At 39.0% G+C, this 20,818-nt stretch overlaps 1 protein-coding gene across 3 annotated transcripts in view; it reads left to right on the top strand.

The window, feature by feature from the left end:
- SPOCK1 (SPARC (osteonectin), cwcv and kazal like domains proteoglycan 1) overlaps positions 1 to 20,818 on the top strand; it is a 277,816-nt gene that overhangs the window by 202,979 nt on the left and 54,019 nt on the right. For all 3 annotated transcript variants that reach the window (XM_065029939.1, XM_021289041.2, XM_065029938.1), the window contains one exon: positions 17,120 to 17,234. In XM_065029939.1, the coding sequence (XP_064886011.1) occupies positions 17,120 to 17,234 (115 nt within the window). The remainder of the gene's footprint in view (positions 1 to 17,119; positions 17,235 to 20,818) is intronic.

The following is a 20,818-nucleotide window of genomic DNA, read 5'->3' as shown; positions in this document are numbered from 1 at the left end:
AGTTGTGCAAATCAGTCACGTTCCCTCAGTTTCCAGCCATCAGCCTGTGCAGTGCTTGGGGAAGAGATTTCCTTGGTGATCCCATGCACAGGGCTGCAGCTGACTTTTGCATGCTGCTGTCATCCTTCAGCACGGTTTACCCATTCTCATTTCATTTTTAAACAGAATGATTCAGATCATGTCCCCTTCCTCAGCACTTTGATGAGGGGAAACCTCCCTGTTGAGAGGAGACAACCAAGAGGCCAGGAGAATGCTTAAGGGCAGTGAGGTTTTATCCATCACGCTGGTCAGGCTGCGGTCCACAGAGATGGAGGCCAATACTCACCAACTTAGTATAATAATTCCTCCCCATGGGAATGAGGATTCAGACACCCCTACCATGCTATCCAGGGCAAAGAAGCAGGTGCTACAAAATAAGATTAACTCTGCAGTCTCTTAAGTTTATTGCTTTAAATTAATGCAATGATTCTTCATTTCAGTGTCTTCTGATAGTAGCTTCAGTCACTGTACTAAATAGTGGCAATTAATATTCACATTAATTTCAACATTTTAATACAATTAATTTTTCAATATATGTACATACATGTCCCATTGATTGTGTGAACTAACAAACAGCTAAAATAACTCACTCTTTATCCTGCTATCTTCAAGGATGGTCAATCAAAATACTCACAGTCTCCATAAAGTTCAAGAGAAAAATATTGCTACCAAAATGACATTTGACCCCTCAAATGCTGAAGACAGTCCTTCCAGGACCAGCTCAAATGGTGTCTGGTAGCACTACAAGACCAAGAAGACTAGTGTGTAGAGTGTATGGCAAGCAGGGAGATACCCAGCCTGAGAACTTAGTGTTTTTCTAACACTTGCGGTGTGTCAACTCTATAAACATCTCTTATCAGTCACTGTGGATATTATGTGGCAAAATATCTCAAATAATCATCAGGCGGATTAACCTCACTCTCATTGATTCTGCAGGGAGTTAGATGCTTTCCAAATCCAGATGAGGAAAGGTGACGTTATAGTGTCTGTCCAAAGCATGGTGCATCTAGGACCCAATTTTTCAGCCTCTCCTCTGAGAAGGGGCTAAGTTTGTGCTCGGAGTTTCAATTGTTAAGGGAAGAATTGAACAAAGTTCCTTCAACTTCTTGCATTTCAAATATGACATCCTCTGGACAACTCAGGTACGGAGGCAGAAACAGCATCCAGCTCTTTTTGAACTGCAGTAAATTGTTTCAAGGCTTAATACTGAAGTATTCCAGAAACTGGTTCCAAAAACGCAGTCATCTTTGACTTCTAGTTTGATGGAGCTCCAGCAGTAATTTACAGTATTATTATAGTCTGCAGGAAGGGTGATGTGTTGCCATTTAGCAGGGTAATTTCTGAGTTCTGAGGACATGCAGGAATGCCTCAGACCTGCGAGGGGCTTTTTTTCCTGGAGCATCACAGCCGTGTGAACTGCTGCAGCTGGCCTTGCGCTCAGCCATTTGGAACAAATGTAACATTGACATAAACAGTAAATGCAGAAAAAAGTTCACACACCAATAAATGCATTACTAGTCAACAATTTGCATGGTATTAGACATGAGAGCTTTGCTGTGTTATTGTATGAAAGCAGCTTTTTCAAAGGGAGTTTCAAAAAAATATGAAAATATATCTCTTGCTGGTTAAACAGTGCAAATATCAATGGTGTATAACTGGTTATTTACCACTATTTTGAAAAACACTGATTTACTATCTAGGTAAATCTTTTGGTTCATGAGCTGTTTATATTTTAGGAAATAATCTTCGCCTGGTGGGCTGATTCCCTTTCAGAAGTGTAAATGCATTCTTCAAATGTTTTTCATGGGCTTTTGAAGCATGGACATATGATGTCAAACTTCAGTTTTATTTAGACTACTAAAGAGTTAAGCTTCAGCAGGAATGTTCATGTATTCTATTTTGCTCGGTCCTGTAATATTACACAGAAGCTAGAATAGATGGCATTTTCCAGTTCAAAGGGTCTACTAATATTTATGAGGTCATTGTACATTGCAGGAAAATATTTTTAATCTCCTGGAGTCTTAGAGTTCTTTGGGAAATAACATCAACATTTTACTAATAACTTTCACTAATTCTTAATGAATTTATATTGGAGAATAATAAGATAAGCCACAAACCTTATCTCTACAGAGGCCAGCTGGAGACTGGGAATACATTAATCCCAAGAATTAGTAATTTTGCTAGCATCCAGACTATATGACACCTTTTTACAGTTCTACTCTTATGGTTTTCTTAATGCAAACTTGTTGGATTTTAAGTTTGTTTGTTAGATGAAGAAAAACTGAGGAGTTTTGACCAGTTGATGTGCCTCATTATGTGCAACTGTTAGCAGAAATGAGTGGGAAAATCATTTGACTTCTCTAAAAAAAATGTAGCATTCAGCTATAAGGTTTTTAGTTTTGTTGTTTTACAGAATTTGTTGCTTATAGGCTTTTCCAACTTGAAATAATTTGCTTCCAGCCATTCTTTGTGTTAAGAGACAAGAGTTTTATTTTTTTTTATCACATCTAGTACCACTCACCACCAACCTAGGTCAATAAAAGTGCTTCTCCAGTACAAACATGAGATTCAGTAAGAACCAGTTTTGTAGTCCAAGCCAATGAGTTTCTGTAGATGGATTTTTAAGCAAGCAGGGGAATCTAACAACTGGTCTGTGAGCAACTGACATGAGGTCTCTTAATTCCTTTGCTTGGTCTGGAAAGGTATGTAAGTCTTAAAGTCATGCTACAATGGACTGAATTTTTAAGAGTCAGTAAATAAAAGTCTGAAAGCCCAATGTGTTACAGTGTATGTTCAGTACTCTAATCTGGTTAACTAGTTGTTTATCATCTCTCTGGATTTAAATCTAACTCCCTTTGAACTACCCATTATATTGTGTGCAGAACATTTGGTATTTCCTGCTGTAGAATTGTCTGCATTTGAGCAATAGATGCTCACATATATTTATACTCTTATAAATACGTAGGACTTCGATTCCTTTGTAGATGAAAGGAGGCATATAAACAGTAATGTTATTGCATAATTGTCTTACTGAATATTTTTCAAAAATATTTAGTAAGATAGATGTAGCACATTTACACTAGTCAAACTAAATTTGGGATCTTTTGGGGGGATTAGCAAATGCTATGTTAGCTTCCTTGTATTTATAAAACATACAACATTTCTCTCACAAAAAAATACCTGAATGTAAGTGTTCATGCTGTGCTTTGTGTTGCACCAACAGTGCAACCACTTTTCACAAGAAACGTCCACAAGGTTATAAACTTTCTTGAGAAATTTAGTGCCTTGACCTAATGGCAACTGAAAATAAGAGCAGTGCATATTAATTGTAAAGGATTTTTATTTAGGAGGTATATATGCTGTAAAAATGTCATATTAGAATAGTAAAAATGCTGCAGTCTTGTAGGACATTCTTGAAGCCTTTAGATTTCTTCAGGGTCTGTGACCTTTTCTTCTGCTCCCTTAAGGATGGATGCTCAGGCTATTCAGAGACACTCTTGTTGAACTCTCTGAAGTAACAAAGCTGAAATCAAAGCTGTGTTGTAAACTAGAATTTTGTTTCTTGTTATGCACTTCATTAAATCAGGAGGAATTTTTTAGATAAGCATTTGTCATCTCCATGTCAGATTTCTCAAAGAACATGGTGAATTAACAAGACATGTTTAATGCAATCTTGACAGAAAGGTTAATGAGAATTCAGAAGACGGTAAGCAGGGAAATAATATGTACTGCTTCAGGTGAAAACAAGGAATCAGAATAAGTTGTAATTCAGCTTGTTTTAAATGGAGGTATTTATTTGTTCTATAGTAAATGTAATTAAAAATGTTTTAAGTAACTCCCCCCTTCAACAATTTAAACTCCTGTCTGTCAGTTCAGACTTCAGTGGGACCTAGAAGGTGTGTGCCCACTGAGCTGAATTATTTTGCAAGAGACATATTTGAGACAAGGGTCTTCTCCCCTGTGTTCTTTGAAGATAATTCCTTCAGCTGTGTCGTTCAAATTCTACAAGATCAAGGTCGCATGGCTGAGAAAGGCTGAGGGAAAAGTGGAAATTAAGACAAATGTCGTGGTCACATCCTGGTGAGAGTGGGCGGTGTTTCATAGTTACATGGCTTTCTCCCACGGTTAACTCTGTTGAGCCAGACCAGTTACCCAGGGGACCAAGAAGGGGCTGCAGGACAGTGAATTATTCAACCATGGTACCTGTGGACATCTGCATAGTTACGTAGCTTATGAAAAATTCCAGGAGGTTCACAGTACTCTCCCTCTAAAGATGCAACAATTTCAATTGAAGGGAATGATTGAAGCATAAAGCAACTAAGTTTGAGTAGCCTTCTGTTCTTGAGCCATCTGTTGATGATTTGCCCTGCTGCAATGAACGCTTTTGCGTTGAACAGAAAATACACTTGCAAAGAAGTCTGCAATAAGTAGGGATTGCAAATACAGTATTTGTTCTTTGGGAGAAAGCTACCAATCTTAATGATGGTAATCACAGGGCTCCTTTTCTAACTTGATTAGAATCAGATTTGTGGCTGCCCAATCAAACAAATTGGCATGTGATGGTTGGAACTTGAAACCCTATCAATTACATACACTTCTCTGTCTACAGTTACCTTTGCACTAAGGACAACCGGATTACTTTTGTTGTTAGTGCAGCTTGCCTGTTGTACGTTTTACATGTAAAGCCAATATTATTTTTAAAATTTTCCTTTCTTCAGCCAAAGTCAAAATAGCAGAAAATTCTGATGTTTACGTTATGAATTATCTGTCAAAGTTCAAGCATTGAAATTTGTGGTTTTGACAGGAAGAGGAAACAAGAAAATCTTAGTTTGCTATGCCAACTCATAGGTAATTACACAAGCTTAAACAAAAATGTCATTTGCACTAATTTAGTTACCTTGTTCCAAGCTCCATGCCTGCATTCAGTTAAAATGTAAAATTTCTTGTTCCATTACCCAGACAATGTGTTTAAGGGTTATAAAACAAGGGAATTAGCTGCTTTTGGGTAACTGGCTTGTTTTTCCTTTATGCATGGGCAAAAGATGTACCAGTGCTTGAGGTGCTTAAAATTTGTGATCCTAAAAGCTCTGACCTTCTTGGGAGGCACCAGCCTCTCAGCACAGAAAAAATGACTATTTTTATCAGCTTCAGAATTTGTATTTTGAGCTTTTACCAGCAAACAGCTTATTTGAGCCATTTAAAACATCAAAGGAGATGTTTCTTGGCTTGGATACATCTTTAATTTAAAGCAGATTTATTAAAGGCCGAAACAGGATAATACTGCAAAAGGATTAGCTGTGGTTACTTGATTTCTGAGCAAACAGACTAATTCTGCTTGCATTGTATGGGTGTCTTTCCCGGTGAGTCGATTCACTGAGCATTGAACTAGGCCTGAGGTTTGGTTCATTCTCCTTTCTTTCTTTTTTTAAGTTTTTCCTTGTTTCTATTGTATTCTTTAGAAATCAGAAGCATTGCTGAAAGCTTTAACTTCAAAGCTGAAGCCAGCTTACTCTTCATTGGTTTCTATGCTTCAAAATACAGTCTCGAAGATTCTTTGCTAGTAACTGCCAAATGTTTTGTTTCAGCATTTTATAGCGTAGTTTGGCTTTTGTTTTGATTTATTCTTCACAAAATGAAAATTCTGAGAAGTCAATTAAAAAATAGGATGGCATTTTTAGCATTGAAACCCTGTTGCTATTCTGAAAGCAGCCAGAGCACTGGTACTGCAGAGTGCAGTTTACTTTGTTTGTATTTGTACTTAAACTTTGGATCTGCTCTATCTGTAATGAACAGACAAAAAACAGTCTCTGAGATCTGAAAGTTTACTTGATACTGTATGTTTGATACATCAGTTACAAGGAATAATAGTGCTAGGACCACATGATGGTCAATGAAACTTGGGCAAACCTATTGTGGATTAGTTAATCTAATAGATTTGATGAGAAAGGAATGGGATAACTCTCTTCTGGAGAAGAGGATTGGCCTCTTGGAATTTATTATCTATTATATTATTTGGGAACAGAAGAACCCAGACTGATCTTCACCTCTCACATGGAAAGGCAAAGTTTGGTTAGCAGAGAATGACACACCATTTGAGAATCTTGCACGTGTGCTGTAAAACCTCCCATTTCCACTTTTACAGAGACACTTCAGGACTTGATTGTGTGTTTGGCATTTGACTCATAGCACTGACTCAAACCACTGAGTTCGGTACTAAGAAAGTATACACTGTTGCTGCTCACTACACTGCTGATTTTTCAGGCCAGCCATTTCAGTGTATATGTATCTTCTTTCCCCCACCACCATTTTTTACTCATTCTAGAAACAAAAATACAGTGAGTTTTAATAAATCATTGCTAGCTAAGGATGTGTGAGCTCAGAAGCCCAGAGTACAGCACCCAGCCTGACCCTCCTCTTCTCTTACTCTCTCCTGAAAGGTCCCCAGACCCTCATCGGTGTGGGCTCTTAGATGTTTCCAGATACTCTCTCCAGTTTTATAACACAGGCCCCAAGAAGCACAAAACTTTATGAGCATGATATGCTAGTTTATGTGTTACTCTTATTTGTGGCAAGGTTGCTTGAGAAGGAATAGGCAGCAGAGAACAAACTCAATAGACTAATTCACCAGCATTTCAAGAGGTGAAGCAGGTGTAGTAGCAACTTTTCCTTAACTGTCATTTGTAAAAATACAACAGAGGGAGGGTTAAACTGTAGTTTTGAACTGTTCTCAGCCTGTATTGCCAAAGTGATTGGAATCTTGTCCCTAATAACATACTGACAGGTGCATCAGACATTTTAAAGTAACTGTAAATACAGTACTAAATACAAGACCCTCACGTAATGCCAATACCCAGTACCTTTCTTTAGGGTCCTGACATGCTACAGTTCTCCTAGAGAAGGCATATGATTTTGCAGTTGCTAACTGATGAGAAGCATTGGCTGAGAGGTTTTTGAGATGCTGAGGTACTACCATCATACCAATTGCATAAAAGACTGAAGGGAACATGTCTACGCTTTATAGTGGTCACCAGATGCCATTTTTTTGCCCAGGTATGGACAGATGGATATGAGAATGAGTAGATGGTGCATTGCCTCATCCAAAATCTAGATGCAGTTGCATGGTGTGGCTAAATTACTCAGTTGAAAATGTCATTGCCTGGGTGGAAACCCTGTGATTTGGGCTCTGAATGTCTTGCATTGCCTTCCCTCTGCCATATGCAGGCAGTTGTTTAGCTGATAACTGTAGTAAGTGTGTGTGCGTAGAGCCACAGATCGTTACCTCTTGATTATGTTCACATTATCCGATGTGTCGTCTCCATGAGAGAAATTAAATTGCCTTTAGTAATTTGAAGCAAGTAAAAATGACAAATCATCGTTCTCATGTGATCAGTAAATGGCTACAGAACGAAAATGCATCTCAATTACATGGCAAGTACATTTCAAGCAGCATCGATCGTTCCAACTCTCCAGTTATTTTCCTGTGATTTTCTTTACTTTTAAACTAAGATGGCTTTGGTCTATTAAAAAAAAAAAAAAAATTAAGTAGCTTCTTTCCGCTTTGAATACTACTGTTAGCTATGAACTCTCAGCTCGTAATTATGAAGAGTTAGAATAGAGAATTATTTCATCGAGACAAAAGCAATATAATATATATAGAAATGAAAGCAATGCAGTAAGAAAGTGATTTTTAAAGTCCACATCTTGAAACGGGGCAGTGTACTGGAAAGTAAAAACTCCCATGTGCAGTTAGAAAGTTATCATCATTAGCTGAGCTATCATGCAAATCCTAAGGGAAAAAAAAGGAATAGACATTTAGCAACAGGAAATGCTTTTGTATGTGAATATAGGATATGGGTTACAAGTTGTTGGTTTTGGTTTTGTTTTTTTAATAAGCCAACATTTCCACCTACATTTGCATTTGGATTATGATTCTGCAAATACTCCTGACTGGAGAATTAGCATTTCTAAAGGCAATTCATAGCAGTAGTTACCAGGCAAAGCACATGATTATGCCACACAACGGAGCATCCTGCAGAGACCCCTGAGTTAGTGCCAACAGCAGGAGGAGGCTCAGGTGCAGGAGCTGCCTCTGTCTGGGCTGCCTGGGAGCCAGAGCTGCTCCTTGGGGATGGGGACTTTGCATCATCTCCGCAGCTCCTGCATTGGTGCACAAGTAACCAACTCGGACAGCCCAGATGGTGGGATGACCTTGGTTCTCCAAAATTATCTGTAGAGTCACCAAAATCAAATGACAGGCTAAAGCACGGATTTCAGCCTAAGAATGTCAGTCTGCTGGGGAGAGGGCAAGCATGTACCTACCTCATAGTAGCCATTGCATGATAAATAAAAGCAGGTAGAGTCAGAGGAAAAGCAGGGTGGTGTCTTTATTTTGACTCACTCAATCATAGTGACAGAACTGTTCTGTCTTCATTTGCCTTTTGACTTGTCTTGCTCTCTTCAGTCAGTGAAGGAAAAGTCAAAATCAGCATTGCATAAATGTTTCCACTCAAGAACCGACTCTTCTGTGTCAAGTTTCAGCTGTCTTTGGCCCCTGCTGCTCCAACAAGCACCCAAATTTCTCACAAGATAATAAACTGGGATGTGTCCCACTTCCACCCCCGTGACCTGAGTGTTTCCAGAACCAGCATCTAAATTACTTGTAAAAAATAAATTTAATTTCAATATGACATGCTAGATTTTGGTGCCTAGAGCTATTCTCTTTTTTTGTTTACAAAATGGCAACCATTTGTTTTCATTGTTATATTGTGTTGATAAATGGTCCCATGGGTGTCCTCTGCCCCCAATATCTGGTGCTGTGACCTTAGATGCCATGTCATCTAGCTGATGCAATTAACTGCATTAAAAAAAAAAAAAAAAAATCCTGCTTCACATTGAGCTGATTGCCAGCTATTTCTTAGGGCAATTTGTTGTGTTTTTAAAAATAACTTTATCCTTTAGTGGTCTGTCCAGAAATCCACAAATGAGCCAATTTTGCTTTGTCTGTATGTTTGCAGTAGCACAAGTACATGATGATTTCCTTGGTTTACAGCCCTGCCATTCAAACACTGAAATGGTTCAACATGCCTTCGAGCAGTCCCCCTACTAACTCGTGAGCTATCAGTCAGCTTGGAAAAATCACTATTTTTCTTTAAGTTTGTAGTTCCTTCTTTTTTGGTTAGTTATAACTAGCAAAGCTTTTGGGTACTTTGATTCTAATTACAAATATGAAAGCTCAACCAAATAGTCCTTTAGAAACGAATGGCAGAATGTGTAGGAATAGAGTGGAGTTTGCCCTGTGCTCCAGTGGCAGTGTGGTGGGGGACTTTGCTCCAGAGTTGTGGCTTGGAGAGTGTTTCCAGTTGTTGTCCCCTTCCCCGCGGCTCTGCCCTGCTCCTTTCCTCCCCCTTCCCCAGGCTGCAGTGTGTAGGACTGGCAGCCCACAGTCACAGACTCTCTTTTAAGGATCTCTCATGCATGAATTTGAAGGCAGTAAACAGGCATGAACTCTTTCTAGGTTTTCTAAAACAACTATTTGACTTTAACTGATGAAAACAAGGAGGCCCTTCTTCTCTTCTGAAACCTGTTTTTAGAGGTGTGCACAGTTCTAATTATAGTGTGGAGCTACAAAATACGCAGTTAATACCATCCTGAATTGCGTGATAGCTGCCTCTCACAGCTCAGCTTGATCTTTTCTGGAGACTAGACCAGGAACTGATTGTTTCTTCCTGGAAGATGAACCTTCTGTCTCTCCCATTGCTCTGGAGTTGGTACTTGGTTGTTTAAACTTATGCTGTAAGAGCCCAAACTGTGCAATTTGTTTATGGCTGGGACCTAATTTAAAAAAAAAAAAAAAAAGCAGCTGATTTTTTTTTAAAAAAAAAAGTTACATTTTAAAATCTTAAAATCGAGAACCAAAATTTTAGGGTCCTAAGCTATGCACTTTGGAGCACCTGCAGTTGGCAATATTAAAGATGTGATCTCCTGACTTGAGTGATATTTAAAGATTGTCCAGGTCTCATGCTTTCCCTCTGCTCTGTGATTAATTTTACACTGAAGGCAAGTCCTGTAGCTCTCCCTCATGGAGCTACAGGATTGCAGGGGGCAGAGCTGTGCAGTGGTCCACAGAGATTTCATGCATTTGACCTTTTCGTGTTGCTGCATTCAGCTGCATAAATCTGTTCAGCCTATTTAATATCAGTGCCTTGTAACCCAGATCTGTTTCTCCTTGACCCCACACCTGGAAGCTGTTCTCTCTTTCTAGCAGATGATGAAACTGTCAGTTAAGTGTGCAGTAAGAGACCTTCTTAAATATTTGTTGTTTACTTGAGATATCATAAGGTCCCTCGTGTCATTTCTTGCAGAAAGGGGAATTTCTGAGCCAATGCAGGCTTTCAATACTTAAAAGGGGCCCGTCAGAGAGACAAGGGCAGACTTTTTAGCAGGACCTGTTGTAACAGGAAAAGGGGTGATGGTTTTAAACTGAAGGAGGGAGATTCAGGCTAGACATAAGGAAGAATTTTTTTACACTGAGGGTGGTGAGAGCCTGGGCCAGGTTGTCCAGAGAGGTGGTGGATGAACCATCCCTGGAGACATCCCAGGCCAGGTTGGATGGGGCTCTGAGCAACCTGAGCTGGTGAAGATGTCCCTGCTCATGGCAGGGGCTGAACTAGATGAGCTTTGAAGGTCCCTTCCAACTCAAACCATTCTATGATTCTATGGATCCAAGCTACATCTAGTACACAGTTTAAAAATGGCTCAATATGTATTTACATAATAGATTGTGCTAATTAGAGTTTATTCCAGCACCGGTATGCATGCATAACTCCCATTAATATCAACAGCAGCTATGTATTCTCATAAGGAGAGCAGAGCTCCTAATTAGAACTCCAGGTTTTTAAGATATCTTCATACAGCTTTTATTTCAAAGATAAAGTGCTGTATGTTTGCCTAGTAGCTATTCTAATAGAAAACAAATGTGGTCGATTTGGTTTTTTTTTGTTTTGGGTTAGGTTTGTGTGTTTGTTTTTGTTTTATTTCAGCCTTGCCTTTATTTTTGATTGCAGTGACAGGAGCTGCTACCAGTCAGGAGCAGCGCCTGTGTATTGTCTGTCTGGAGAATGAGATGACTCTACAAGATAGTAACAGTGCTAGTGTGGACGCGGAATAGCTACTTTTGCCAGTGTAAAAGCTACCCAAGTGGTCAGTCCTGGGAACAGAGCTTGGTCTGTATTGCCAGTGCCCACCTGAGGCACGGAGCACCGTTGTCCTGTCCCAACCCTGTCACTTAGCCCAAAATTTGAGACTCATATCAGGACTTCACATTATTGCCTGACTTTTTTTAGAAACGTGAATTAACGTGATTGACTTTGCTGTCTCCCAACTTGGCAGCCATGTTCAGGATTTCAGGTTTTACAGAGCCTAAAGAGTTTGCAGAATTCCCATTAAAACTCTTTAATGTATGTGTTCAGCAGGAGGCAATGGGAGTGCACTGTACGACGTTTCTTTAGGGATTTGAAGAAAAGATACTGAACCTATTTTTTCCTGCTTGGCACAATAAAAAAAAATTTTCGGTCTGAGCGTGTTCCAAATATATCTATCTACGTATATATATATATTTATATTTTCTGATGAAAACTGGAAACAGAAGCTTATAAAGAAAATACTGATAGGAGTCCTAGCTTGGGAAGCAATGGCAAGCACTGCTCTAAAGCATGTAAACAAACAACCCCTCTCAAATGGGTATCTGAATTCCAATGCATTCTAATTATCTGCTAAGAGAGATAGGTATGAAAAACTACCGATACAAAGAAACTCTGGACTAAAAAAAAATATAGTAATTTTGGGAAGGTTTAGCTTCTGCTGGTGGCAAGTACTGAGTAAAGGATAAGGTAGAAAATAATGAGCTTTTGTTATTTGTATCTGAAGTTTAGAAGATGGTGAGTGAATAAAAGACATACTATAAAACAAACACTGCGCTGAAATAATTCTTGGTGGAAATGTAAAAAGCTGCAAGGCGCTTAAGATGATGCAGCAACTTCCAGGCAAAAGCACTGTTGAACAACAGTGTTTTAGAGCCATTACTAATAGTAAGATGTAACATTTCAGGTTTTTAATATGTATTTTAATTAGTATACTGTAAAGTTCAACTACTATCCCAATTTTCAGTCTTTCTCAAGAGAGACTTCATGGTATTTTATCTTCATCATGTATGTTGTCTGCCTATTCCTGCATACTCTTACCAAAAAAATATGATCGTCCCCTTTTTAATCCACATTTCAGTTAATGACAGAAGCAATTAACTTTCAAAGCTTAAATTTTCTGCTTTAGTAGCATAACTATGAGAAATTTTCAATGGCAGATTTTGTATGACAAATTTTATCCATTAAGACTCTCTTGGAGAGCCTCCCCTCAGCTGAAGCCTGGATGAAGCAGAGCGTGCTGTCTCCTCATCCCCTTACCTGGTGTTTGTTCTCGGGACTGTGAGAATGTCCACCATGCTGAACCTGTGCAAAGTGTTCCCATTGTCTGTCCTCTCTGTAGCCCTACGACCAGGAGCAATGTTAGACACATGGTATGTCCCAGGCCATCTGGGGCACCTGCAGCAGATTCTCAATTACATCTGCATTCTCAAGGAAAGATGCTGTTGGGGATAGAATCTGACAGTACTTCCCCTATGAATTGTAATTAGAATCACAATGAAGGAATGTGCACAGTCTGCCACTCTTCATCCCAGCATGTGTAACACAGAATCATAGAATGTCCAGAGTTGAGAGGGACCCAGGAGGATCACTGAGTCCAACTCCTGTCCCTGCACAGGAAAACCCTAGAATTCACACCATGTATCTGAGGGCATTTTCCAATCACTTCCTGAACACTGTCAGGCTTGGGAGCATGACACCTCCCTGAGGAGCCTGTCCTAGTGTCCAGCACCCTCTGGGTGAAGAACCTTTTCCTAATGTCCAACCTGAATCTCCCTGGCACATCTTCCTGCTGTTCCCTTGGGTTTTGTCATTGGTCGCCAGAGAGAAGAGATCAGTGCTTTCCCTTTCTCTTCCCCTTGTAAGGAATCTGTAGACTGTGATGAGGTCTCCCCACAGTCTCCTCCAGGCTGAAAAAAAACAAGTGACTTTGGCTGCTCCTTATATGGCTTCCCCTACAAACCCTTCACCAACTTTGTAGCCTCTTCTGGACACTCTCCAGTAGCTTTAAATCCATTTCATACTGTGTTGCCCAGACCTGCACACAGCACTGCAGGTGAGGCTGCACCAGCGCAGGGCAGAGTGGGACAATCACCTCCCTGCTGGCTGGCAACGCTGTGCTGGATGCACCCAGGACACGGTTGGCCCTCTTGGCTGTATCTAATGCATCAAATCCTGTTTGTGCACTGAGTCCATCTCTGCTGTCGGGAGCATTGTGGCAGTGTTCCTGTCTCCTCATCCTTGTGGCACGATGCAAAGCTCTTCATGTCATTAATGAAGTCTGGAGGCTGTATTAAGCTTATCATATAAATATTAATTAGTCAAATATACACCCATGTGTAAAAGATTGTAATAACTTGACAATACTACATACATACAGGTTAGATCAAAACCTGGCTGCCAAAAGTTGAAAGCTAGTATAAAGACAGAGATATTCTGTTTTATTACATCATTAAAAAAAAAAAATCTCCATTCTGCTCTAGCAGGATGTACAGGCTGGAGACTGACAGACAAGAATAAAATAGCTGGCAATAAATTTTATGTAGCTATTTTTCCTTTCTGCCTCAAATGTGAGTGCTTATGCAAAACACATTGCTGTAGATTCACTGACAATAAAGAGGGAATCATTATATGAGTAGTGGATTCTCAGGGGAACACTTTAGCCAAAACACACTCTGCAATAATTTCCCACATCTTAGTTGAATAAATTAATTTATGAATTTTCCATGAATATGTTCAACCATTTCTCCCCTCATATATTTTATTGAGCTCCATATACATTTAGCAACAAATAACAGAGCTGCTTTTCCATTTGCAGTAAAATAGTTTAGAGATGTTTATGTGAGCCTTGGGGTTCATAGTAAACAAATGCAGTTCAAACACCAGGGAGGTGGCAAAGAAACAATGAAGCTTGGCAGGATCCAGGGAGCTCTACTAGGAGAAAAGCTCAGCAGAGTGTCATGGCATATGCAATCACACCAGCAGTGAGACAGGTCCCTTGAAATCAGAGATGACCAGCCCCAAACTGCAGGACTGCTCCTGGTTAGACTGTGTAGAATCACAGCAAGGAGCTTCATGGATTCTGTCTGCAAGACTTGTAGTGTCGCTTTGTTGTTGGAGGCTGATAGGTTGTTAAGCTACTCATCTGGGTTACTACCGTAAGCATAACATCAGATAGGAAGTACGATATCTCCATGTTTTTCTTTAGGGAAAGAAAAAGAAGTTATGTATAGTGATTAGATGTTGAAAAGTAATCAGTGTTATACTAATTTAATATTTTAAATGATGGAGTTCTTGCATCTTCTTCACCCAGCACTGAGCTGCCACCCCAGTTCTATTAATACGTATATGGACCAACATCCCAAACTAGTAGGGTGGGGGATATAATGTGGTTAATCATAGGTGTGAATTTACTTGGATGTCACTGCCCCATTGTGATCTTCAAGTTTAGATTTTCTTCTTGGCCTGTGCATTCAGACCATAGAGACAGCCTATTTTAAGCAGCTTCTTTTTTGGTTTATTTTGAGCTTTTTGTTTTGTCATTTTCATCAATCATATGGAAAGCTGAGTAAAAACTTGCCTTGCTGTTTCCAAGTGTTAAGATCTTTATTTCTTAACTGCACATAAGTGCCAAAATAGGTCTTACTGTCTAAAAGGTTGCATTTGAACTATAATTGGTAATGCTTAGAGACATAATTTACATTTATTATTCATAATAAAATATGTAGCTAGTTTATGTTCTGTAAGGGATTAAATGATCAGCTCTAGCTGCAGGAAGATTTATGCCTGTGTTCTCAATAACATATTGATTATCGAAATATGCTGCGGGAAAAGAGTTGTTGCCTTCAGGACTGTGTGCTCAGACTGTTTCTTCCTCCTCTTCTCCTTCTGATGTGCTTTTTGTTTGGTTCGTGTTCTGTGCAAAGGGTATTTATGGAGCAAACTTGAAAAATAAGTACTGATATTCTCTTTGGTCTTTCAAGAAATTGGTGCAAAATATATGCTAAACTTGCACATTTGTGTATGGCCATGCATTTTCTAAATTAGAAGGGCAGAACATCACAAAGTATGCGGCCAGCAGGGTGCACTGAAGTTCAGAATGGCCAGGAGATAATGTCAACAGAGCAGGATGTAGGCACAGGATAATGGTCTCCTGCTGCTAGATTAAAGCCTGGGCAAAGATGAGCCCTTTTAACGAAAACAAACAGTGGCAAAGCCAAGATATTTTCAGTACTTTCAAAGCAGGAGGCATTTATTTTGTAACAACATCCTGTTCCGTTCTCTTGGCTTCCACTGTACCAAAATAACAGAAGATGATGCTGTGATTTTTGTCAGTGACTGTCGCTAGATGAGCTCCAGTTGCCCGCTGCATCTCCATTGGATACCACCATGGTCTTACACTGGGTGTCCTTTGGCCTTCAAAGGAGCTGCACATTTCAAAATACATTGCATCACACTGTGTAAGCATGCTGACCTACTTTCAAATGAAAAAGAATTAATCTATAATGAATTGAGACTTATCAAAGGGATTTTACAGCCTGACATTTTCAGTTTCCCGGGGCAGGAGGCAGTCTCTGCAGGGAGGAGCGCCAGCCTCGGTGCTGCCGGCAAAGCTCCCCCTTGCATTAAAAGCTCTCAGATTCTGATCTGGTAAAATTAGGGCTTGAAGAACATGAACAAACATGTTTGAATTCAGTACATTAGGTATTAAACCAAAGAGAATGCCCCGTGCATTATTGTTGCTGCTTTTTTGTGCTGTTTTGGGTTTTACTTCATTTTATTAATACATCAGTCCAGTCTCCAGTAACTGCACTGCTGGGCACAATCTGGGGGAAATATCCTTGGGGCAGCAACTGCAGAGAGGATGCCTACACAGGCACAAAGTTCTTAAAGGAAAGTCAGCACTAAAATGTATGTAATGCAAACAGTGAAGGCGATAAATAGTCAGTATATTATGAATCAGGGCTTTTTAACTAGCATGCTTTTGCAATATTAATTCTTCTGAGTTGTCTCATTCATCCAGTACTGTACGTGTCCTGCTGTCCTAAATGGTTTGAATGTGGTGACTGTCAAGAGGTGCTGTAAATCCCATCTGCTGTGGTTTTAGGGAAGGGAAAGAAACAGGTGGCAATATGTAGATATGGGGAACTCTATACTGCTCATAGTTTAATCTTCACTCTTACAATTCTGTTGTATTTCTGGAGTTGATGGCATGAAGGATGGATATTTTTTGGGAAGGTACTGTTAAAGCAACTTACAGTTACTAGAGTCACTTAAAATTTCCTCCTTGTTGGGAGAAGCTGATGTTGTTGAAGGGACCAGTCTCATCAGCTGGTGAGCTGTTTCTTTCAGTTCTCACTATTTTGAGGATTGGTGTCTCTTTGTGAGTGTTATTCAGACCAAGCCCATTGCTTGCAGTGGAAGTTGAGAGCTCTTAGATCATCAAAAGACTGAACTAATAAATCATTAGCATTAACAGGTGATGGATGGCATGATTTCACACCTGAAACATGGCAATGCAGTGTAGGAAACACATGAGATTCTGAAGACTTGTATTTTTTTTTTTTCTTCTTTGCCACTGATCTCTGAGGTGACCTGCAATAAATTGTTTCCACTTTCTGTGCTGCAGATTCCGTATATTTAAGCAGGGAACAATAACAACACTTTATGAGGCACATTTAGAAGTGCTGTGCAAAACTCTGCATAGGAAGTAGCTATTGTTGTTATCTGTAATAATAAAAACAATGGCATTTTCAATAGAGACTGAAGTTCTGCAATCTGTCCAATGCCATTACTGCTAAATTCAATTTCTTATTTAATCCACAGCTGCAGCTTTTATATCTTGCCCTAATTCAAAACATATTCTTTTTTTATTATTGTAGTGCAAGTTGGAGTTTCATGCATGTACTTCTGGCAAAACCATCACAGCTCGATGTGAAGGGCCCTGCCCCTGCCTTCCAGGAGCTGAAAGTTCAAAACACAAGATGGAGAAGACTGGTGAGTTGAGCACTTAGTGGAATTATAGTAGATCAATTGGTTTCTGCTATGTCCTCAGAAAAATGTAAGAAAGGATTTTCTTAAATGGCAGATTTTATATATAACACTTTCTGAGAAAAAGCTAATGTACAACTAATCCTTTTCTAAACACGTAGTGATTTCAAACATCTTAACTGCTGCAAAACTAACACCCGTTTGATAGGGTATTGTAGGAGTTCTGGCTGATGATTCTTATTGTTGATTGAGAATGTTTTGAATGAAAATATTGAATTGTCATAAAAGAAGATAGAAAAATACTACCTGATAGTTCATTACTTCATAAGTTAAAAAAAATAATCAGTAGTCTGTATGTAAACCAAAAAGTCATTTAAAATCATACGTATACATTACATGAGATCTGAATAATCATTTTAATCTTTAGTTATTAATGTTTTCACTAGAAGTCAAATATTTATTAAGTAGATATCATCTGTATTTATATATGAAATTGTTTCAACAACAAACTCATTGTAAATTATGTCATCTAAACCGAAGGCTGGAGACTCACAAGAAACAAACACTTTCTCTGCCAGCTCTCAGTGAGCCCTCTGTTTAGGTCTGTAAGCTCAAGTGAGCCCATTCACTTCCCCAGATCTTTCCCTAGGAAGTAAGCACAAGCTGTCTCAGAGTGACCTTATCCCAAGGAATTAATTCCTTTAAAAGAGACTGACTTAAAAGCAATAGTCCAGCAGCAGGGCAAGTGCTGCAACTGGGTTCTGTCTCAGACTTTCCACCCTTCTACGGGGAAAGCCCTTGGGAAAAGAAAAGAGTTGTTATAGTTGTGGCTGTGGTTTCTTGATAGGAGTGCAGATGTGCTGGTGAGAGTATTCGAGAACCTCTCTTTGTTCTTACTCCTCCCCACTATGGACCTGTTCTGGCAGCACCACAGACAGAAACAGGAACAAGTGTTTAAACAATTCCTCTGGTTAGTTCAACCCTGTTTGTTCAGCTGGAAGTGGTGATGACCATGCTGGTTGTGCTCCATATGCCAGAGCCCCTAGCACAGCACCAGTTGTCACATTAGGCCTCCATCTGCTTTCTAGAACAAGAAGCACTTCTGCAGCCTAGATTTTGAAAATGCGGGTTTATTCCATTTTTTGCTAATCACAAACATTTTTCTGCATAGCTATCAAACTTACATGAAGTATTTTGAATGGCAAGGTTCTGAAACCAATATATAACTGTAATATTGCTTTATGTAGCTTGAATCTTTTGGTTACAGTTTACCCATTGATAAATTGCTCTATTTATATTTTCTATTTCTTGTAGTCAGGCACAAACATACTTTTCTTCTCATAAGCCGCTCCCTATATGCCCTCTTTGCCCTTATCAGAAAGAGTATCAGATTAATAAATCTTCAGTGACATTTTAAGCTCACAATTTCATTCACAGAAGAGAAAAAAAGATTCTAATAACCCTTATCTTGATAAATGCAATTTGACAGGGTATATGTATTCTGAAACTCAGGCTTTTGTTTTGCTTGACTCCAAACTTTTACTTCTCCCAACAAAGCATTAATTTAATGGGCTGGGTGATCTGCAGAGCAGCTTTCCCAAAGGCTTCTTCAAGAGGCCAAACTCAAGCTAATGGTGCTCCTGCCATTGCCCTGGTGACAAGAACAGTAAATGTCTCAATTCTGCCATCTCCAGTGTGGCATGAAAAGAATGTTCTGTCCCTTGGAGGAGCACTGTCACCTAGGAAATAAAGGAAATCATTGCTCTTTGTGTATGGAAACATTCAATACACTGAAGACAACAGTCACCTCCTGCATCAAGTGTATGCAAAGAAACTGCTCGTGAGCCTGATTATAGTGTTATAAGAAAAATACTTGTACAGATATGGAAGTGATTGTGTGTGTGCATTATATATGTATATAAAAAAATTAATAGCAGTATAATATTTTGCTTTATCACTGTTTCTTTCTGGGGTTAGGTGCTGAAATGGCCAAAAAACAATTTGATATTGAGAATCAAATAATAGCAAAGGGGCTTTCTAACTTGCTTTGTATTAAATTTTCTTCTGGATCTTTGAATGTGCCAGTAACGTGCCATTTAAATACTTCCTTTAACTTACCTCCTCAGTCTCTGCTCTTCAGATGTTGTTCAGACATTCAGTTGGTTTCACTGAGTGTATCGAGTCTCAGGCTGAATATTTCGGAGTTTGACGGTCTTTTAAGAGCTCTCAAGAGTTTCCCTGAGAAAACGTGTAAATTCTATATATCACTACAAATTTTACCCAGGTGCAATTTTAGCAGCATCTGAAGAGGGATTTGGTATTGTGTGTGTGTGTCTGCCCTTTACAGCATGAAAGCTTCAGCTTTATGGGAGAATCATTAATTCTAATTGCTGACCACAAAAAATTTCCATAGCACTACCTTTCCTAAGATTCTATTATTTGCTCAACAAGTAGTGTAACCTGGCTTTGAAGAAATAATATGTAAGGCGACAAGTGTGGGATGTCCAAGGTGATTGCATGGCATGACGGTCCCCTGAGACCTGGTAACGGCAGCACTTGAGTGATCTCCCCTTCATCAGATCTCCAGACCTCTCAGTTTTGAGCTTCTGACAAGCATTTTGGTTACTTGGTACCTTTGTGTCTTCTCTAGTCCTTGCACGAATTTGTTTCATTTTCCTCATATGATATAGTATGATTAACATTGCTGAACTAGTATAAAAATCAGCAGTTTGATTTCTCATATAAAACTTTCTGTAAAAGAACTGTGTAGACAGTTGGGACTTGGTTTCTGCTCCTTATTCAGTTGCCAGGTTTGTGAAATCTATTCAAATACAGCAGAATCTTAACTGGAAAATAATATAGTGCTGAACCTCATGCCTAGTACAGACACGTCAGTGGAAAAATACAAAGGAGAATTACAGTGCAAATGCTTCCAGCAAAATGGAAATGCAGCTCTTAGAGCTTCCACATAAACTTTTTAATGCCTATTATGCAACAAGGTTAAATGTATGTGCTTGTGAACTTTCAATTTGAAGACAGTTTGCATTAATCTTTACACATTCATTCAATCATATGCAAATATTATTCCATAATAAATTATTTTCAGAAATTAAAAATGTAAAGGAACATTTAATTTCCAGACTACTGTAATTCTAAATGTCATGACCTTTTTTTATATGCTTGTGAATAAAATTGGCAGTAGCATCAAAGAAAAGCAATCTAAGTGTATGTGCTTGGAGGTAACAATTGACTGCAGTGTCTGAGTCGTTTTCTTTCCTCCTTCCTGGGCCCTTTCAAAAACACCTCTGCTTTTAGGATGAGGATCAAGATTAATAATCATGTTAAAAATTGGAATTCCTTTTATAGTGCTCACTGGTATTATAGAGACATTAATAAAATAACACAAATGCTAGCAAAAGAAAACTGCACCACAATTATCCGTAATGGCAAATAACAACAATATAATCCTTCTACTATAAAGTTAAATCTTTAAAGAGATGGCAGGATTGTGTTCCTCATTTTCTTAAATGGAATTTTGATTCAGAGTCTGAGAGGTAAAAAACAGGACTCTGCGAGCGTGCTAATGGAAG

The sequence above is a fragment of the Columba livia genome, chromosome 14, assembly GCF_036013475.1.
Source record: "Columba livia isolate bColLiv1 breed racing homer chromosome 14, bColLiv1.pat.W.v2, whole genome shotgun sequence".
NCBI lineage: Eukaryota > Metazoa > Chordata > Aves > Columbiformes > Columbidae > Columba > Columba livia.
This window is presented reverse-complemented; position numbering and strand designations above follow the sequence as displayed.